The sequence below is a fragment of the Solanum verrucosum genome, unplaced genomic scaffold (assembly GCF_900185275.1).
Source record: "Solanum verrucosum unplaced genomic scaffold, falcon-dt-bn FXZP01000108.1, whole genome shotgun sequence".
In the NCBI taxonomy this organism is placed as follows: domain Eukaryota; kingdom Viridiplantae; phylum Streptophyta; class Magnoliopsida; order Solanales; family Solanaceae; genus Solanum; species Solanum verrucosum.
In genome coordinates, this window is record NW_026020274.1 from 4,105,417 (window position 1) to 4,126,772 (window position 21,356).

The 21,356-nt window shown below is 36.9% G+C and overlaps 1 protein-coding gene and 1 pseudogene across 1 annotated transcript; one reads left to right on the forward strand and one right to left on the reverse strand.

Annotated features, from left to right (window-relative positions):
• The first annotated feature begins 718 nt into the window (after positions 1 to 718).
• Positions 719 to 18,610, forward strand: LOC125834150 (TOM1-like protein 3). Its single transcript, XM_049513343.1, has 10 exons — positions 719 to 827; positions 933 to 1,079; positions 4,884 to 4,962; positions 5,462 to 5,560; positions 5,643 to 5,756; positions 13,739 to 13,884; positions 14,992 to 15,073; positions 16,110 to 16,195; positions 16,269 to 16,460; positions 17,724 to 18,610. Exons 2-10 carry the CDS (start codon positions 970 to 972, stop codon positions 18,403 to 18,405), a joined length of 1,590 nt encoding a protein of 529 aa, XP_049369300.1. The 5' UTR covers positions 719 to 827; positions 933 to 969; the 3' UTR covers positions 18,406 to 18,610.
• Positions 18,611 to 18,777: 167 nt separating this feature from the next.
• LOC125833886 (pentatricopeptide repeat-containing protein At2g36730-like) lies at positions 18,778 to 20,169 on the reverse strand (annotated as a pseudogene).
• Between the last annotated feature and the right edge of the window lie 1,187 nt (positions 20,170 to 21,356).

The window sequence follows — 21,356 nt, forward strand, 5'->3', positions numbered from 1 at the left end:
CATAAAAAATAAAAATTCAAATATGTTGAAACTTTATCTCCCAAAAAGGAAAATCAATTATAATAATACTTTAACTTTTCTACCAAAAAAGGTCAAATTCAAATATGATAAGAAAATCAAAATAAAAATCCTAATTACTATAATCATTTAACTTTCTTTCCAGAAATATATAAAATTCAACTATAATAAGAAATGACAAAAAACTCCTATAAAAAGGATTAAGAATTAAGAAATCTCACTCAACACCTCCTATTTCTCTTTTTTCGAATCTATACAAATAAGATGAGAGCTCAGAAAGCCAGAAAAATCGAACTAGTAAGATTGTTGTAATAGTCAAATCCTAAACTATTTTCCGGTCCATTTCTAGTGGTTCAATACGCGCTTACAAAAAAAAAGTTGAAGAAAAGGCTTAAGGTAACACCAAAAAACCCACACACTTAAATCCAATCTCTCTCTCTCTCTGTGCGTGTATTTTAGAGGTAAATTACTAAATTATATCAAAGATCTTGACTGTTTCATTTCTCAGATGATTTTGATACCCTTTACTTTGATCTTTCTTTGAATTTTGTATTTTTTCTTCATTTCAGCTGTGTATCATCATGATCTTGAAAATAGTTTTGTTTGGGTTTGTTTCATTATTGATCTGGTCTATTTTTGATTTTGACGCTTTTCTTTTATTTGGGTGTTGTTTATCTTCATTCTAGAATTAGAAAAATTAATTCTTGGTGGGAATTGGGAATTGGGTATTTTGATGATCTGTTTCCTTCTTTGATTCTTGGTGGGTTTTGGGGTATCTTTTGTTCAATCGCAAGTTAGTTTGATTCTTGGTGAGGTTCTACTTTGAATTTTTGTTTTGTTTAAAGTGTTTATGTTCTTACCTTCGAATTTATCGAAATTTTGATGTTTTTGCCCTTTTTTACAGGGAGATCAAGACGGAATAATTTGAAGAAACGGTGGAAATTAGAAGAGATGGCTAACAATGCGGCGGCTTGTGCAGAAAGGGCAACTAGTGATATGCTGATTGGGCCAGACTGGGCTATAAACATTGAGCTTTGTGATATTATCAACATGAATCCTGGGTAACTTTCTTGTCTATATGTCTGTGTGGTATTTTGTAATCCTGGGTAAAGATTGCTTGAAATGACTGTGTAATTTATTTTGATATATTGAGAAATTCATCATCCAGATTTGAAGACCAAATCTCAAGTGATAACTTGAGAAATTCATCACTGATACTGACTCATACAAGGATGGGTTATCATTACCGTTTACGGGCTGTTGATGGATATGAGATGATTGTTGGTCTTATTTTAATTATTTTAGCTCGTTTTTGTTGGGTACCAAGTGACATGACTGATAAGAATATATCTAAAGTTTCAAAACTTCCGGATCAACAAATTCGCATTACTGATGATGGTCGTTCCATAGAGTTAAGCGACAAGTGTGTAAACCAAGATGTTGATGTTGCTTTTCCTGAAGTGCGTGGTGGAGTCATGTATTGCAATCTAAACATACTGGTTTACACACTTGCCACATAATTCTTTGGGACGACCACTATCAAGATTGTGAAGCTGTTGTTCTTGAACTTTTGGGACTTCAGATATACCTTGTCAGTTATGTCACTTTCATAAGGAGTATCCAGCAAGAATGAGCTGAAATCATTAAAATAAGCAGTCGTCTCATACCAATCAAGTCACGTAAAAGGCAATGATAACTCATCTATGTATGCATCAATGTCACGTGATGAGTTTCTCAAGATATCACTTGGGATTTGGTCTTCCAAGGTGGATGATGAGTTGTATTCATTTTATCCGCCTCAGAGCGAATAGGAGGGACTCATGTATTTTGCATGCTCAATTTTTTTCCCACCATGGGCAAAATCATGCTGAGTTTGGACAGAAACATCTGTAATATACTCCAGTCTGGCAGTTGGGGTGGACTAGCTGCATAACTGAAGTTGTGAAATGACGAGGCACAGTCAGGATATGCAGTGGTGAAGACCTAGCCCGTCAGTCCATTAGGTTGAAACAATCCCCCAATAGTGGCAATTGTTTCGTGATTCTCAGTAGGGGGGAGAAGAGTTGCTTCAAATCCATTGGAGAATCCTGAAACCAACTGCCTAGGGAAACATCTCCATTATGATTTTTCCCAACAGGGAAAGCTGAAGAAGCAGTTACACGGTCACTAGGCTCCTTTTATTTTGTGTCCTTGGTTTCTATTTTAAAATCTTACTAGAAGTAGAGAAATAAGATAAGAGTGAATGATGACCATAAGGTAAGGAGATAGGTGGAATGAAGGAAATTGGTCAAAGGAAAACCCAGTTATAGAACTTGAATAGATCATCTCTTATCAAGAAACCATAGCTAGTTCATCACTCTGTTAGTTATGTTGTGCTTGAAGTGCTATAGAATAGTTAAAAGTTAATACTGCTTGATGGATCTTTCTGTCTGCGCTGAATGAGATCCTTCGAGTTAGCTATTGCTTTATGAAGTTCTTTTTGATCAAGTAAAGTAAAAACCAATATCAGGATGGTACTGCAAGAGTTACAAAAACATAGGAATGTTACAATTTCTCAATTACATCTCATATCATCCAAAAAAGTGCATCATATCATCTATCATTTTGCCCTTGTACCAAAAGTATATATTTTCTAAGTATCTTGTTAGAGAAGAAATATGGTTGTTCTTTCCCTCAAAACATTCATAGATGCTTTTTATGAATGTCAACTAAGTATCGTAAGTAAATTGCTCCCGGTTGTTCAATTATTTGGTAACCAGTGTCATTCTTTGATAAATGATCACTATGAGTTAGACTCAATAGAATTTGATCAATCCTATTTTCTGTCGTTAAGGTGGAGAACTGGACCAAGAATTCTCTTTCTTCATCCTCAATATCTAGTCAATCAATCCATAAATTGCATAATGGGATTGTCTTCCATAGACATCTTCAGTTTTCTGCAAGTTCTCTGAGCCTGCAACAGAGCAGCAAACTCTCACTTCCTCGGGCTTAACCTGAGACACTCCAAATAGATTTAGAAAAAGTGACCAGACTTTCTGTACTTGGTTGCCGTGGAGGAACAAGTGATTGATGCTTTTCAAGGAGTTCTCACAAAAGAATCTCTTCTTTGAAGTTTATCATGAGTCAAACCGGCACCTTAAGCCTCTTAGGTGCTCGCCTGCTACTCATTCAAAACAAACAACTTTAAGAGGTGCTTTAGTTTTCTAGATCATTTTCCAAGGTGGGAAACCCCCCCCCCCCCCCCCCCCCCCCACGCGCGCGCACACACACACACAGAGCTAGCTGGACAAGTGTGTTATGACTTACGTATCCAAAGAAACAGGATGTAGAAATTCTAGCAAAATACTAGGTCCTCATTTTACCAATCATTAAGACTTTTGCCCAACTGCAGTGCCATCCTGCAATAGATATCTTTCAGCTGTGATGCTGTCATTATTACAGCGAGATTATATATTAGGGAACTCATTTTTATGCAACCCTATGTCCTACCAATAGTACAACCAAAATCTCTAGTACTTTCCATTTACCCATTTTAGCTTAGTATGCATATGAAATTCTCTTTAATAACTGTGAATGTGCTTCCAGATGGTAGTTTTATTAGGCATGAGTGAAGCTCTTGGAGTCCAGTAATTTTCGTTCCATTATTTAATGATCACTTCATACCTCAACTGCCCCTTTTTGCTATAATGTAGTCTTGAATGCCATTTAAAAAGCTATACTTTGTTATGGAGCTTGACATTCTTCACTCCCAAATCTCCACCTTTATTGATCACTACATTTTTCCATCTAACCGTATGCAGCTTTCTCTGCTAGAGTTTCCTTCACAGAGGAAGTTGCTCCTAAGTTTATTAAACTAGTTTTTTAACGTAGAAGGACGGGGAATGAGCGACATCAATAGGTGACCATATGATCAAAAACACTATTCACCAAAGTGAGTCTTCCACCAAAGGATAAATATTGTTTCTTCCATGGAGCTATTTTTTTCCCACATCAAGAGTTCCTTGCCAAATCCCTTTTCTTTCAATCTAGAACCAAGAAAAAGGCTCAAATAAGTAGTAGGGAATGACTCAACTTTGCATCCAAGAATATCAGAAAGCTCCAAAATGTTGTCTTAGCATTTAAAATAAAAACTCTTCTTTTGGCCAAGTTAATTTTAGGCCACAAACTGCTTCAAAAGCCAATAAAATGATTCCGAGGTGCAACATTTGGTTTCTTTCAGCATCAAAAGAATGATGTGTCATCTGCGAATATGTGTGATCTCCAAGCTCCTATCACTGTGTCCATCTATATGAAAGCCCTTGAGTTATTCATAACTTCCATCCTCTTTAAGGGTTAAATTTAACACTTCCATCACATTGGCAACGGGATAAGGAGAGTGGATTTCCTTGTTTTAATCCTTTTTGATTGAAAGAACCCTTGTGGTTTAAATTTAACAACTTATTTATGTGATGAAAGTATGGGAAGTATTTCACCGTGACTGTTAGTTGTCTATCTTCATTTCACCTGAAAATTATGTACTGGGGGAAATGGAAAATTGAAAAAGGAAAAAGAAAGTCATGCTTATGGGTAGTAAAGTCTCTCAAAGAAATCCCAGGGCATGATAGGCAGTAAAGTAGGTAAACATGTATAAAGTTGGATGTTGCCTTTCTGGCTGATACAAGTGTAAGATGCACACTTCTGCTGCACTTTCTTTTATTTGAAATGGTACTCTTCGGCTCTTCGCTGTCAATTCATGTTCCATCTAGATCTTCTGAAATTGTTTGTTGTCCTGTAGTAAAATTTTAAATTACCCTAGTTTGTCTTGCCATGTTGAGCTTTTCTATAGTTGATTTTGTACCAGCTTACTGATTAAATTCTAATTGCAGACAAGCAAAGGACGCTCTTAAGATTATCAAGAAACGCTTGGGGAGTAAAAATCCGAAAATACAGCTCCTTACACTATTTGTAAGTACATTTCACTTGCCCTTACCATTACTAGATTTCATCTTTTTGTTTAGGCTACATAGAGTTTTTGCAATTATGATTAAAGATACAGGTCTAAAATTTGAGCGTCTCATATCTTAGTAATTCACTTATCGTTAGTTTAACAAACAAATATGACATGCTACGGGTCTCAACTTTCTCGTTCCTGATAGGAGGAGTATAGTTATCAAACTTTAGTTTACTGGTGTACTACGTTGAAATATCTCCTCTGTGTTTCAGCACATCCATAGTGTTCACTTCATCAACGCGTCATGTTTTGACTGCTCGTGTCCCAAGTCACATTTAAGCTATCAGTAATTCAATGAATATCCCAGGAGTAGATTTTTCATGTGCATATAACACTTCCAAATATGGCTATTGTCATGGGATTTGCCCTTTGAAGTTGCAAAAGATTTTGTAAAGAGAAACTTGAATTGAAGATTATTTACTAATTCTTTCTTTCTACAAATTATTTATTCAGGTTCTTGAGACTCTGAGCAAAAATTGTGGAGAGAATGTATTTCAGCAAATTGTGGAGCGTGAGATTTTACGAGACATGGTCAAAATTGTGAAGAAGAAGGTAAACAACACCTAATATACATGGTTCCCTTAACTTGTTAAACCTATTTGAAATCTCTAATAACTATGGTTTTTGATTACAGCCTGACTTAAATGTGAGGGAGAAGATTTTGATTTTGATAGATTCATGGCAAGAAGCTTTGGGAGGGCCAGGGGGGAGATTTCCCCAGTATTACGCTGCATATAATGAGCTGAAGGTGATTCATTTGTGTCCCTATTATTATGCTCAAGCATCTATCAATCTTTGGGTGAAAGCCTGTTCAACGTTGTCCTTGGTTGATTTTCCCCTTACTGTAGCGCCTGCTATAGCAAAGGTTCATGTTTTTTCAGTTGCAGTTGGTAATAATGACTTCGATATTTTATCACATAAAAGAAATAAATTCCTGGACATAGCTGAATCAGTTCATCTCTCTTACTTTCTCAATAAAAGAATTATGGGTGTAACCAAAGGTGGCTAAGCAAGTCTAGATGTCAGAACTGATCTGTTAGATAAGAAAGTGAATATGGTTTCTCGATATCAGTTCACATTGACCTCTATTTAGATTCTTTTGAGCTGGATAAAATGAACCGAAGGGAATGGAAAATGAACCAAAGAAAGATAAAGAAAACAGAAAGAAGAGAGTTTCCTTCCTTTTAGGTGCAGAGCATAACTGCAGAAGAATAATTTTTATTTCTACATTGCCCCGTTGAAATAGTTAAGTGGTCCTTAGTAGAAACTAGTTTCTCCAATTTCAACTTGTTTCTCTCTTCTCTAGCCAAACCAAACAAGTTAAAGGAATGCGACAAAAGAAGTGCAAACCAACTATTGATCGTGGAAGTTCTGCAGAACTTCTGTTCATGAGACTGCTATAGCCTAACTGATGGATTCAACCTCATATTATCAATATATGTTGCCTTTGGCTGACGTTTGTTTTCCCGTTCCTTTGTAAAATTACTAAACTCTTTATTTCCTAAATGGAGAGTACTTCCCTACAATATTATTTTCTTTGTAAATTAGTTAACTGATACTGGCTCCTCCTTAGTAGCTTCAGTTCAAAAGTTCTGGAGAAGACTTCCTAAGATGATAGTTATGTTTTTCTTTCTGTTGTCAACTTTGTAATTGCAAAAATATGTTTAAGAGCATTAAAGTTTGAGTCGTCAAAACATGTTTGATATACTCAGTTCATTTAAGAAATCAATCCTCAATACATGTATTTACAATTATGTGGATCTAGCTAATATAGATCATCATAGAGGCCCTTTTTGGAAGTATGTATTTTCTACGTGGAGCGTTAACAAAAAATATATTACTCATCTAATACGAAAATAAAGAGGAAGAGTTCAGGGCACACTACACAGTACAAGGAATAACACTAACTTTAACCAACTTATGACATAAAGCATGCCATATGTTATGCTGCAAATATTGATCAAAATACACTTATAGCGTTTAAGTATAACAGATTCAATGGTGAGATAAAGAAAAACAAACCTTAATCTGATACAATATTGGTGCAGCAAATATTAGAATAGAAAAGAAACAACATAAGTTGAAGGTTTAACAACATGTGCCTGTTTCCCAAGAAAAAGTAGTTAGCTGAACATAATTTTCTTTATTTCTGATACACAAAGAAGTGGCTGCAATTTTTTTAGAAGAACTCCTAATTCATCACCAATGATCCCTGATTTAAGATATAGTTAACCTTTCTTAAGTACAATATAGAGATTAGAGCAGATGGATCCTATCTTCTATTTCAAACACCTCACTCCTCTCCATTTATCGAATGATAATCCAATTTAATTGAAAATACTGCTAAACCTTTTTTTTTGTGGGTAAGTGAACGTAATTGAAGACAACTAGATCACATGAACTCACAAGGAGCTATTCAGAAGAAAGAAAAAGAAAAAGAAGAAGAAGAGAGACTCTCATTGATTATTTTTCAAAGAACTGAGTATTACAATACAGAAGCTAGTATATATAGCTCATACTTTGAATGACTCAGTAACTGCCTTATAACTAACTACATGTGAGTTTGTTATAACAAACTTATTACAAAGACACTTCTACCCTTAACTGTCATTAACTACTTTTAACTAACTTCTTTAACTAGCTTGTCAATCAGGGAATATCTCATTACTCCCCTTCAAGCTAGGAGGGACAAAGATGTTCAACACTCCTAGCTTGGATAACAGATATTCATGTTGTAATCTGGACAGTCCTTTTGTCAACACATCTGCAGGTTGTTCTTGTGTGGGAATGTAGTCTACTTTGATCAAGCCTTGCTGTAGTCTTTCCCTTATAAAGTGACAGTCAATCTCTATATGTTTTGTCCTTTCATGGTACACTGGGTTTGCAGCGATTTGTATAGCAGCCTTGCTATCACTATAGACTTGCACTGGCAATTGAACTTCAACTCCCACTTCTTTGAGCATTCCAAGTAACCATACTAACTCTGAAACAGTAGAAGCCAGGCTCCTGTACTCAGCTTCAGCTGAACTTCTGGAGACTGTGTTCTGCTTCTTGGCTTTCCAAGACACCAAAGAACCACCTATCTTGACCATGTAACCTGTAACCGACCTTCTGGTAAGTGGACAAGAAGCCCAGTCTGCATCACAAAATGCAGTTACTGTTTCATTAGAAGAACTGGCTAATAACAGACCTTGTCCAGGCTCTTTTTTTAAGTATCTGACCACCCTTAATGCAGCTTCCATGTGTGACTTCTTAGGCTGCTGTAGAAACTGACTTAGTGTTTGAGTGCTAAAAGATATATCTGGTCTGGTCATGTTGAGATACAACAACTTTCCTATTAACTTCTGATATGCTGCCTGATCTATCAAAGGATCTTCAGAGACCTTTCTATCTTCTACTTGCTCATCATATTGCCTTGAAGTTAATTTGACATTGACATCCATAGGAGTTCCTGCAGGTTTGGTTGCTGACATACCAACTTCAGATATAAGTTCGAGGGCATATTTCCTTTGATTCATCAGTATACCTTTTGATGACCTAGTGAACTCAATACCTAGAAAGTATTTTAGGTCACCTAAGTCCTTCATCTTGAAAGCCTTTTGTAGTGACTGTTTTGTTTCTTCTATCAACTGAAGACTGCTGCCAGTGATTAGCATATCATCCACATACACAAGTACAATACAAACTCCAGCTTCTGACTTTTGAATGAACAAAGAGTAATCATATTGACTTTGTTTAAACTTGAGACTAGTGAGAGCTTCAGTTAACTTATGATTCCATTGTCTTGGAGCTTGTTTAAGCCCATATAATGACTTTGTTAGTCTACAAACCTTCTCCCCTTGACTGACAAAGCCTGGAGGAAGGTGCATGTATATTTCATCGTCTAGATCACCCTGCAGAAAAGCATTGAACACATCCATCTGATGAATATGCCAATGCCTTGAGGCAGCAATAGACAATACAGACCTCACTGTGACCATCTTTACCACTGGTGAGAAAGTCTCTTTATAATCAATGCCCTCTTGTTGACTGTACCCCTTAGCAACTTGCCTTGCCTTGAACCTTTCTATTTCCCCTGTAGACTTGTATTTGACTTTGTAGATCCACCTACATCCTATAGGTTTCTTCCCAGGTGGCAAATCAGTGATCACCCAAGTCTTGTTGTTGTCCAGAGCCTGCACTTCTGCCTGCATGGCTTCTACCCATCTGTAATCCTTAACAGCCTCGGAGTAAGTTGCAGGTTCTTTAATTGAAGATGTAGCAGCAATATAGCATTGATATGAAGGGGTAAGGTGACTATAGCACATGTAGTTACTCATAGGATACTTCACTTTGGTAGATGTAATAAAGTCCTGCATCCACAGTGGTTGCAGTCTAGGCCTGGTAGACCTTCTATGGTCAGTTGGTGCAACATCTGCTTGAACAACAGCCTCTTGAATCTCTGGAATTGGTGTTGCATGAATGTTATCATCAGTTGGAAGTGCTCTAGCATCAGACTCCTCTGAGTAATCAGGTGATGCAACTGCCTGATCACTTATCTCCTCACAATGAGTCTGTTCACTTCTATTACAAGTAGAGGACCCAGGAACTTGGATATTCAACTCCTGAACAAACACTTCTGAGCCCTGTAGTACATCTGTAAACATATGGTGTGCAGAGTAGGTTCCTTTGCTTGTGAGAAGGGAAACATATCTTCTCTGAAAAGGACATCCCTACTGACAAAAAATGTTTTAGTAGATAGATCAAATAGGACATATCCTTTTTGAATTTCTGAGTATCCCATATGAACTGCTGATGTGGATCTTGGTAGCATCTTATCATGTTCTTTCAGATTCTTGGCAAAGCATAAACACCCAAGTGTTCTGAAATGAGACAACATTGGCTTACTGCCATACAGCCTTTCATAAGGAGTCTGAAAGTTGATCACACTGCTAGGAAGTCTATTAATGATATAAGCGGCAGCTAGCACACAATGCCCCCAGTATTTCAAGGGAATTTGTGCCTGAAACCTTAGTGCTCTTGTGACTTCAAGCAAATGTCTGAGGAGTATATGGACAAGACCTCTGATGAATAATACCCAACTCCTTAAACATGGTTTCACACACTGAGTTGACAAACTCAGTTCCATTGTCAGTTCTTATCACCTTAACAGTCTTAGCAAATTGATTTGTAATATACTTCAGAAATACTTGCAATGAAACACATACATCATATTTATGTTTAAGTAGGAACAACCAAGTCATTCTTGAGAAGTCATCAACAATAGTCAGAAAGTATTTATTCCCATCAAAAGTAGTTGTATTATAAGGTCCCCAAAGATCCACATGAATCAGATCAAAACAAGCTAAACTTTTGATACTACTTGAAGGAAAACGTAGTCTAGTTTGCTTAGCATATGGACAAACTAGACACTTAGCTACTTTACACTGACTTTCTTTATTCATATCAAAGATCTTAGCTAACACTGCAGATGATACATGACCAAGTCTTTGATGCCACACCTCCATATCTGAGAAGACTTGTGTGACAGCCAATGCAGTAGTTGTTGCACCTGGGACATGAGTGTGTGTATACAAACCCCCTGATTTTTCACCAACTTCCTTCACCTTCCCACTGTAAAGCTCCTGGAAGACACAACAATTAGGGAAGAAGGTGACTGAACAACCTAGTTCCTTAGTCACTTTACTTACAGACATCAGATTGTGCTTAAATTCAGGCAAGTAGAAGACATTGGAAATAACACTGCTATCTGATAAAGCACAGGATCCCACATGAGTTACTTGAGTAGTGTCTCCATTAGGTAAGTATACATACTTAGGAACCTCTAGCTTTTTTACTGACCCTTTAATAAACATATCCTAGTCAGAGACCATGTGATTTGTAGCACCTGTATCTACAATCCATACTTTATTATTAGAAATAAAGAATGTTTTACCTGCAGTGTGAGCAGCATGTGTAGCACTGCAGTCAGTAGTAGTAGGAGTTGTCTTTTGCTGATAGCCTTTAAGGATATGATCATACTGATCCTTTGTAAAGGTACACCCCTTAAGTAACTGTTTGACCTCTAATTCAGCTTGAGTCACTTGTCTAGAGTGTGTAGAACTTAAACTTTCAACCTCACTTTGATCAACCTGAGATGAATCTGACTTTCTTCCCCATCCTGGTACTTGAACATTGGTATTCAGACCATAAGAGAAATTAGCCTGATTAGAATTATGTGATCCAGATGAGGTGTACTCAGTAGCTCCTTGAACTTTCCTTTTGGACTTGAAATCAGGTGGATACCCTACTATTTTATAGCAGAATTCCTTGCTATGACCTTTGCACTTACAGAAGTCACAAATCAACAATGAGTTCCTCTTGAATCTCTGATTCACTCCTGAAGAACTACCTCCTAAAGAGCTACCTGTTTTAGAGTACATAGCTACAGAATCCATACTCACAGAATTCAACCCCATGCTACCAATGTGAGACACTACAGCCTTTTGACTCTCATCACCCACTATCATAGCATATGCATGATTGATAGTAGGCAATGGATCCATCATCAAAATCTGACCTCTAGCCTGATGATAGGTTTCATTGAGTCCCATCAAAAACTGGTACAGTTTTCCTCTGTTCAGATGTACTACAAAACCCCTTGATTTTTCACAGTTACAACAAGGAGCAGGGACCAAAGCTTCAACCTCATCCCACAAGGATTTGAGCTTTGTGTAATACATTGATACTGAATTGGTGCCTTGTTGAAGTGAGACAATTTCTTTGTGAAGACTGTAGGTTCTAGATCCATCTACCCTGTCAAACCTCTCCTTCAAATCACTCCAGACCTGAGCAGCAGTCGATGCAAAAGCTATTCCACTGAGGAGATTTTTGGACACTGAGTTCATTAACCATGATAACACTATGGCATTCACTCTCTCCCATTGTCCCCACAATTCCTCATTATATACCTCTTTACTACAGGATCCATTGACTAGCCCTATTTTGTTTCTCCCTAACAGAGCTAGGGTAATAGATCTACTTCATAGGGTATAGTTCTCAGCTCCAAGCAACTGAAACGAGATGATACTAATTCCACTGATATCAGTGGGATTAAGAAATAGAGGGTGATTGTAGTCAATACCTTGTCCAATTGATGAACTGGTCTGCAATGGAGAAGATACACCAGCATTTTGTCCATTGTTGAAGTTCTGAGACAAATCATCAGCTGCTCTGTCAGTCGGCATGATGAACAATCAACAATCAACAGAGTTGCAGAAAAAAAACTTTGTTGCGGAAGATAAACCCAGTTGAATACAAACTTCAGCTTCAATTGAGCCTAGATCTGCAAATCAACTGAAAACCAAATGAATCTATGAATCAGATTAACCAATTCTTTGATCCTCAAACGAAATCACCTATCACAGCAATCAGTGTGAAAAGGCTCTGATACCATGAACGTAATTGAAGACAACTAGATCACATGAACTCACAAGGAGCTATTCAGAAGAAAGAAAAAGAAAAAGAAGAAGAAGAGAGACTCTCATTGATTATTTTTCAAAGAACTGAGTATTACAATACAGAAGCTAGTATATATAGCTCATACTTTGAATGACTCAGTAACTGCCTTATAACTAACTACATGTGAGTTTGTTATAACAAACTTATTACAAAGACACTTCTACCCTTAACTGTCATTAACTACTTTTAACTAACTTCTTTAACTAGCTTGTCAATCAGGGAATATCTCATTAGTAAGTAAATTGATTTTATTTACCAAAGAGCTATACAAAATAGAAAACCAGCAGACTCGGACATGCAGCCCCAAGCCTTGCTTAAACACCTAACACATATTCCATCCATATCTAACTATTTCTATTATATTTAGGGATATACATTAAGTTCTTGTTGTCTACTTGCTAGTCTAGGTTGCACCATTTGTTAGACGACGAGGGTATATATGCGCCACTTTTTTAACGAGGGGTATATCCGTTCTAAATCATGAAGTTTGAAGAGTATCTTTGCCCCTTCTCCATAAATGAAATAAATAAACTCTGCTGCATGCATACGTTCTTAGAACTATTATAAGAAGATCTTTTAAACAGTTGCCAGTTTAAAAAAAAGAAGATCTGTTAATTAACAAATGCTATATATACAGCAGCAACCAGTGTTACTATGGCTCTTGTGCCGGCCTCCATCTGAGTTCCCTGGCCCGCAGGAAGAGAAGTACTCATGGCTCTAATATTGGTGTTTATAAATGTGTGCGACAAATTGGTTAACTTGAAGTTGTACATTTTCTGGCTTCTATCTTGAACTATGTAGTGACCTTTGACATCTATTCCAAGTCATTGCTGATGATCAAGCGACGTGGTGTTTTTTCCAAGTTTAATCGAAGGCTATTTAGCATTAATTGAATTTGGTTGGGAATTTAAAAGTTACCACAAATTACAGAAGATACAAGATATATGATGATTATACATTCTATATGCATATCTAATAGAGTACTGGAAAAGATTCTGAATGACTTGATTGCTATATATTTGGAATTTTTAAATATTGTTTAACATTAATGTTAAAGAAATAATGCGTTATAAGGATATTGCCGTCAATCAACATTTAAAGGTTATTTTGGTCATTTTGGCTTCCCACTTTTATACTTAGATAATATTAGTTTTTACCAATTTGATTGATCACTGATCTACTAGATTCATTCAAATCTTCATATATTTTCTTTAAAAATAAACATTGCAGGCCGCAGGTGTAGAGTTTCCACCTCGAGAGGAAAACAGTGTACCTTTATTTACACCACCACAAACTCATCCAATAGTCCACATGCCTTCAGCTTATGAGGAGGCTGCAGTTGAGGCCTCTCTTGAGTCTGATCCCTCTGGACTCAGGTATTGATTAACTTATTCTTTTCCGTTTGGTATGGTTCCTGCTCAAAGTGTTGGAATTTTGTTTATGAACATTTCACTTATTAAAAAACACTGTTAATATTTATATGGATATGCTTATGTGCACCTTCCTCTTTTCAGTAAGTGCTTCACTATTGTTTATATGCACCACCTCTGTGTTTTAAAGGTCAATTTGTGTTCCTTTATTAGTTTCCCAAGTTAGCTATCTAGAAATTAAAATTTGAGGGTAGCACTTGTGGTATCCAGCATTTATGGCAACCTTGTTCAAGTGTAAGTGAAGTTTCTGATTCAAACAATGCATTGTTGGATGAAAAAGGGATGGGTGATCTCCTTATCATGGTATCAGAGAAGGACCCATCCTAATTCATAGTTTTTTTAATTTAGGCACCCCATACTAAATTTCCCATGTCCCAGATGTCTAGCCCTGGGCGTGAGGTAGAGTGTTGAAGAGTTCCACATTGGATGAAAAAGGGATGGTCGGTCTCCTTATATTGTCTTTGGACAATCCTCCCCTCTTGAGCTAGTTTTGGGGTTGAGTTAGGCCCAAGATCCTATTACATGATGAGCTAGCAGTTCTGACCCATTCATAGCTGATGCATTGAAACTGGAAGAATGTAGTAAACCATTAAAAACTTTTGATCAAATAGAGCAACCTTTATCAAAGCACAGTTTCAATGTTGCCAGTTTTGATGCTGCCCACAACATTCTTTTGGTAACCATATTGTAAGTTTTAAATGCTCCCATCTTAGCCGAGGTGGTACGACATGAAAAGCCCTGAATTTCAGCTATACTCTACTGCTGCTTTCTTTTGAATTGAGTTATTATTGGCGTCTAATCGTGACCTTTGGAGCGCTGTCTTTTTATTCAATTACTATGCACTCTAATTGCTGAGGATATTTTATCCGACTTATGTCAAACTTACTGCAACTTTCTCCAATGCCCTTTGTCCCTTGTCGGCTGTTTAACGTGACGTCATGTACAAAATAAATGTAGAAAGTCAAATAAAGAACTGTTAGTTTCAAGTAAGCAACTTTTCTAAAGAACTGGTAATTTCAAGTAAGTGACATTTCTGGTATTCTGTCTTTTCAGTGTTGCGGAGATTCAAAGTGCTGAGGGGTTATCAGATGTCCTGACGGAGATGCTTGGTGCCTTGGATCCAAAGAATCCTCAGGTCAGAACTTGGTTTGAGCTCTTGTTTCTCAGGTTCATAGTGGTTACTTGTCCCTATTCGCTACTATGAAAGTTGAAAACCAGAAGGGCGGTATAAATTATTCATAGGTTAAATGAGTTTTTTTTGGGTAGTCTTTGGGTACTTTATTCGATTAAGTGGAAAATTTCAGAACTACACTTTCTCTGAATGCTCCCCTCCACCCATTCACTAATTGAAATGACTAGCTTAGGTAAAATGATTATCTATCCCCTCCCCAGTGAAACAAAAATTAATAGAGGAAAAAGAAATTGTGCCTTCAGAAGTCCTTTAATGTAAAATCTGGCATGGTTTTTGTCTCCCATTTTGATGGGGGCATGTTGTTGCATCTAGGTTTTTAAGAAAAAATATTGCTGCAGTACATAAGGTTGAATGAAGTTTATATTGAAACATTGAATGTCGGAAGTAGAAGATATCAAACATTTTTTTGTGAGAACCATTATGCTGAGGTAGTTGTGGACGACATGATATTGGTAATACAACAACATACCCATTGTAATCCCACAAGTGGGGTCCGGGGAGGGTGGTGTGTATGCAGCCTTACTCCTACCTGGTGAAGGTAGAGATGCTGTTTCCGGTAGACCCTCAGCTCAAGTAAAGCATTACAAATCAGTAAAAGAAAGAAATACAATAGTGAAGGAACCATGTCGAAAACTCTTATTGAAAACAATGGAGAAAGAAAACTGTCATTTTTATGCTGATTGAGATATTTTTATGTACCTATTACAGATATTGATTTTTTGTTTAATTTTGTAGGTTAAATAGGGTTTATAAATTATAGATATCCTATTCTTCCTTTCAGTACTTTTATAGCTGAAATACAAGGAACTATCATGCTGTATTCCATTTTCTGGATAAGTGATGTTACATACCATCATTATCTGTTAAAATACATATTGGTTCATCAGCATTGTTACATCCAATTTATGTTTGACGGTACTTGTTAAGTCCAAGATGAATTATCGTTCATGTTTTAATTTATTATGTGACGTCTATGCAGTCTGTGAAGGAGGAGGTGATAGTTGATCTTGTTGAACAGTGTCGTTCTTACCAAAAGCGTGTGATGATTCTTGTGAACAACACTGTGTAAGAACCTGAAGTTTTTGTGGTTTTATTACTTTTCTAATAGCCCCTTAACATTGTTTTCCTTTGCAAATAGAGACGAGGATCTGCTTTGTAAAGGATTGGCACTCAATGACAATCTGCAGCGAGTTCTTCGTAGACATGACGATATTGCCAAAGGAACCTCAACAATTACTGTACCGCCCAGAGAAACTCCTGTTGCACCCCTTATGAATGTGAATCATGAGGATGATGAGTCAGAAGATGATTTCTCTCACTTATCACGGAGGTAATGCTTGGTCATTTTGCTGCTATACCGTCCCCCCCCCTCGCACAGTAGTTTTGTTCAGTTTTATACTTTTACTTTTGCCTGGTGTTTTGCTGGTCTTACTGCAAATATTGCCACTTTGGAGTACACGATGCAGTAAAAGCATTTAGATAAGATCCTTAAATGGTCATTGATATGAGAACATAAATTAACTCCTTTATTCTCCATCAAGGGAAGTTGGATTTCATTTGCGCGGAAGAATTTTATGTCAAATGGTTCCTAGATATCATTTTCACTTTAGTTCGCTCAGCTGTTTAGGTGGTTAATACAGTTCGACATTTAGCCTAATTGATATGCATCTGAGGTAACCTACTTTTAGATTTTTTTTACTACAAACAGTCAGTAGTTAATTCCATTAGTGCTAATGAAAAGATACTAGAATTGTGATAACAATTTGGGTTTCACCAAGGTTTAGAACATTCATAGTTTTTTATTCATAAAAGAGTTAATAAAGCTTTTATCAACATATACCAGGCTATCATTCATTACCAAGCTCTCATATAAGTAATAATTAGCTTCTGATTTTTAATTTTCCACCAGCATAAACGTATGTCCAGTTACTTAATAGGAGATTTTGGGGATAAAGAAGAGGACTCGGTAGAGTTTCATTTCCTTTTTACAATTTTTAACAGAATATTGGGCCGATTATATTACCATACGAAGTTTGGGGGCAAAGGCCTTCAGAAAGTTTTGGAGGGGAGAGTTTGGGGTACCCAATTCTTGAGTTTTAACTTCTTTTCTGGACCTACTTTTCCTACATCTGCCTCTGGTGGTGTGACCATAACTTCATAGTGTTGTCAAATTCAGAGGAGGATTCACTGGTACTACCTGGGTTCTCAAGGGGAAGACTTCTGCAGATTGATGCTTAAGAAATTGTGCAATCTAGTGCCTCTGTGAATTTACTTTATTCATGTGTGTGCTGGCATGGCACAAATCTCTTTCTTGGTTAAGAATCTTCTTTGAGTGAGATTCTTGAGCAATGAGTATGGAACCTTGCATGATCTATAATTGGCAATCATTTGTCCCTTGAGGGGACAGTAACGATTAAGAGATTTTAACTTATAATTGTCAATATATTTATAGCCATTGTTGAGTGTAGGTTTGTGCTTTAGGAGTGTTTTGTTGTGCTTTTTCCAAAATCTCTATTAGTATCCCTTGACAGTGTGGTCTTCGGCCTTTTTTTTTTTTCCTTTTCTTGATGTGTTACTGTCACTCAATTTGCAGAACTTCAAGAGATCCATCACAGGGACAGGGGCGGAAGACTATTGATGTGAAGAGCGAGCCTATGCGAATTACTCCAACTCTTCCTCCCCCACCTTCATCAAGGAGACCAGTTTTTACAGATGGTAAAATGGTTGATTATCTCAGTGGTGACAGGTTTGAATCAGAAAGATCACTGGGAACAGAAGGATCTTCACCTATTGCTGCTTCAACTAATTCAAACAATGCGAGTTCCATCCCATGGTCAAGTCCCAAGCCATCTTCATCTGCACCCCCTCCGGATGATTTGCTAAATCCAACTGCTGATGAGGACTTCTTGAACCCCACTGCATCTATGTTTACTGGAAAAAACAACCACAATGAATCCAATTCAAAAGCCAAATCTGCCGATAACTTGCCTCCAGCACCTTGGGATGCTCCTCCTCCTACCGCACTCCCTCCACCACCGGCCAGATATGATCAGAGACAGCAGTACTTTGAGAAACATGTTTCTGGTGGCTCCCCTCCCGCAAGAACTGGATCGACTTCCTATGACAACATAGTTGGACAAACAAAGAATCTCTCTATTAATTCTTCTTCACCATCCAAACCAGAGAAACCCGAGGATGCACTCTTCAAAGATCTTGTTGATTTTGCAAAAGCCAAGTCTTCCTCATCTTCAAACCAATCCAATAGATCATTTTAAGTGATTTCAATGAATATGAATAATGTGTGGTGGGGTGTATATCTACTTTTTCTTCTTGTAGCAATAAATATTAGAGAGGACTGAGTTTATGGATTACTGGAGCTGCTTCTTCTGCTTTATTTCTGTTCGGCTTTCAGCCTTTAGGTGAGTGATAGTGTAGCTGACATGGCATTTATATCTTGGATCATATAAGGTGGTTAATATTCTGTTTTTTTTTTTTTTGTTTCAACTGATAATCCAATTTCAGTTTGATAGCATAGAACACATAATAGTGTGTCATGGTAGTAGCTCAAGTATACATCTTCTAATGGAATCTCATTAAGATAACAGACACAGACCAACATCCTGCACGTTGGAACTCGATAACAACCTCTATCGATTCTGAAAAACTGATACGCAGCTTTCTCCAGCAATCTTCTTAAGTCGTCTCTCTTTCATACCGCTTCTCAGTTTTGCTGCTTTCTCCCATAAACCGGTTTCAGCATACTTATTTGCTACCATGACCAAATTCCCACTCCTTTTAGGCTCCAATCCAAGCAACCTCTTTCTGACCTTCTCTCCCACTCCAGTATAGTCGCTAATATCATGGATGTGGCATGCACTGAGCAATGTCCTCCATATGACTGCATCAGCCTCAATGGGCATGTCAACTATGAATTTGTATGCTTCATCCAGACGTCCAGCACGACTCAAGATATCTACCATGGTACCATAATGTGCCATCATAGGCTTGATGCTATGGAGACTTTCCATCTCTTGAAACAAACGATGCCCTTCTTCCACCATCCCAACATGGCTACAAGCACAAAGCACACCAAGAAAGGACACATAATTAGGCTTCACAGAACAATCCTTCATTTTCGAAAAGAGTTTCAAGGCATGTGCTGCAAATCCATGCTGAGCTAATCCAAGAATCATCGCACTCCATGTCCACACATTTCTTTCACCAATCCTATCGAAGATCAAACGAGCATAATCCACTGCTCCGCATTTAGCATACATGTCAATAAGGGAAGTTCCCAATTGACAATTCACATGCATCCCTTGCTCAATCACTTGACAATGAATCCATTTCCCTAAAATCAAGTCACCCAACTCAGCACAAGCAGAAAGCAAAATCACCATAGTTGTCTCATCCGGTTGAACCCCACATTTTCTCATCAAACGAAAAATCTCAATCGCATCATAATACCAACAGCTTCCCACACAAGCCGAAATTATCGAATTCCAAGTAACAACAGTTCTAAGCGACATTACATCAAACACCTTGTATGCATCCACAATCTTCTTGCAAGACCCATAAAAATGAATCAAAGTGTTCTGTACATACACATTGTTACAAATACCCATCTTGATGACATCACAATGAATCTGTTTCCCTTCTTTCAAACCCAAAAAAAACGAACAAGCCTTGAAGAGAAAAGGGTATGTGAATTCATCAGAAGCAGCTCCAGAACGCCGCATTTCAACAAAAAACCGAATGGCTTCACTATGTGAACAGTATTCACCTGTAGCATAATTCCTAATGAGGATATTCCACCATGAATTAGACGAATTTTGCTATTGTTTGATGAGAAGACCGGCGTAAGAAAATGAGTTTATGGGAGTATGAGAAGCAAAAAAGTTGACAATTTTGAGGAGGATGCAATTTTGTTGAGATAGTCCTGAGATTATGATTTGTGTATGAATTTGGAAAACATGTCTTAGAGAAGAACAAGAACTGAGAAGAGCTATGAGTTGTTGGGTTTTGGAGGTAAAGCTCATGTCAATTTAAGAAAATTTGCATGTGTTCAGTCCATTGTTGCACAAGTTCTGGAAAATGTTCAAATATGCTATCGAATTAGAGAAAAGATTCATTTATGTTACGGTTAAAAGTTTAACTCATGTATGTCATTTTCGTTTGACAAGAGACCCATTCATGTCATTATTTGTTCAGTTCTAATTTTGCAAAACCATTTTTTTCTCAAAGTTCCATAGCAAAATTAGAACTGAACAAATAATGACATGAATAAATTTCTTGTCAAACTCAAATGACACAAATGAGCATTTTCTCAAACTTGGATGACATATACCTAAAGCTCGCAATTGAATTATTGCAATTGGTGCATAAGGTATGGTAGCATAGAAGTTGTATGTCTCTCAACATACCACATGCATTGCCTCTCGTTGGAATAGTTACCATCAGTATTCAATTTCAGATACAGAAGGGTAAAAGGTTGAAGGATACAACTTAAGTAACGTATGTTAGATGCTTGGACCGATAATGACATGAATTGATTTATGATGTTCACAATGGTATGACAATAATTAATATTACGCACCACTCAAGACGATCAAAAAGCTTTCTCTAAATCTAGTTCGATAAGGAATTTCCTATTTTCAGCCACAATTTTTGAATTCTTGAACCATAACAACATTATCCCCTCCCTTTAAGAAGCTAGCTAGATCAATTATAATATCAAGCCAAGGCTTAATACAATTAACAATAATTTTAGAAACAATTTTATTAATATCCTATTGGCCTGGATTGTGAAGTTCTATTTACTCCGGTAAAAGGTCAAGGGGGCCTAATTTGATGACCATATTGGATATGAAAATAAAGAGGAGCAACTTTCTCATATAGCAAATATAAAAATTATATTTGTATATTATAACTATAGTTTGCATAATTGCGCTTCATAGAAAATTTTATGTTTGTTATGGAGCTTTTGATTTATATAATTCGCTACAAACATTCAATTTTATATAAATTGTTCAGTTTTGTATAAATTCATTTATACATTATAATTTGTATAATAAGATCTATATTTGTATAATTATAAGTCTATAGGACGGAAATATATGTATTTGCATTTGTATACACACTTTTCTCTCGCTTTATACAAACACAAACGCATTTTATATATTTTATACCGAAATGTATAAAATGGCTAATTGTATATCGAATCAGA

What these genes read in the sequence shown, in the direction of transcription:
- LOC125834150 (XM_049513343.1), top strand. Translation starts at nt 970, where the DNA reads ATGGCTAACAATGCGGCGGCTTGTGCAGAAAGGGCAACTAGTGATATG. An exon ending in TACAGCTCCTTACACTATTT is followed by an intron (nt 4,963 to 5,461) that starts GTAAGTACATTT and finishes TTATTTATTCAG; the next exon opens with GTTCTTGAGACTCTGAGCAA. An exon ending in ATTCTTGTGAACAACACTGT is followed by an intron (nt 16,196 to 16,268) that starts GTAAGAACCTGA and finishes CTTTGCAAATAG; the next exon opens with AGACGAGGATCTGCTTTGTA.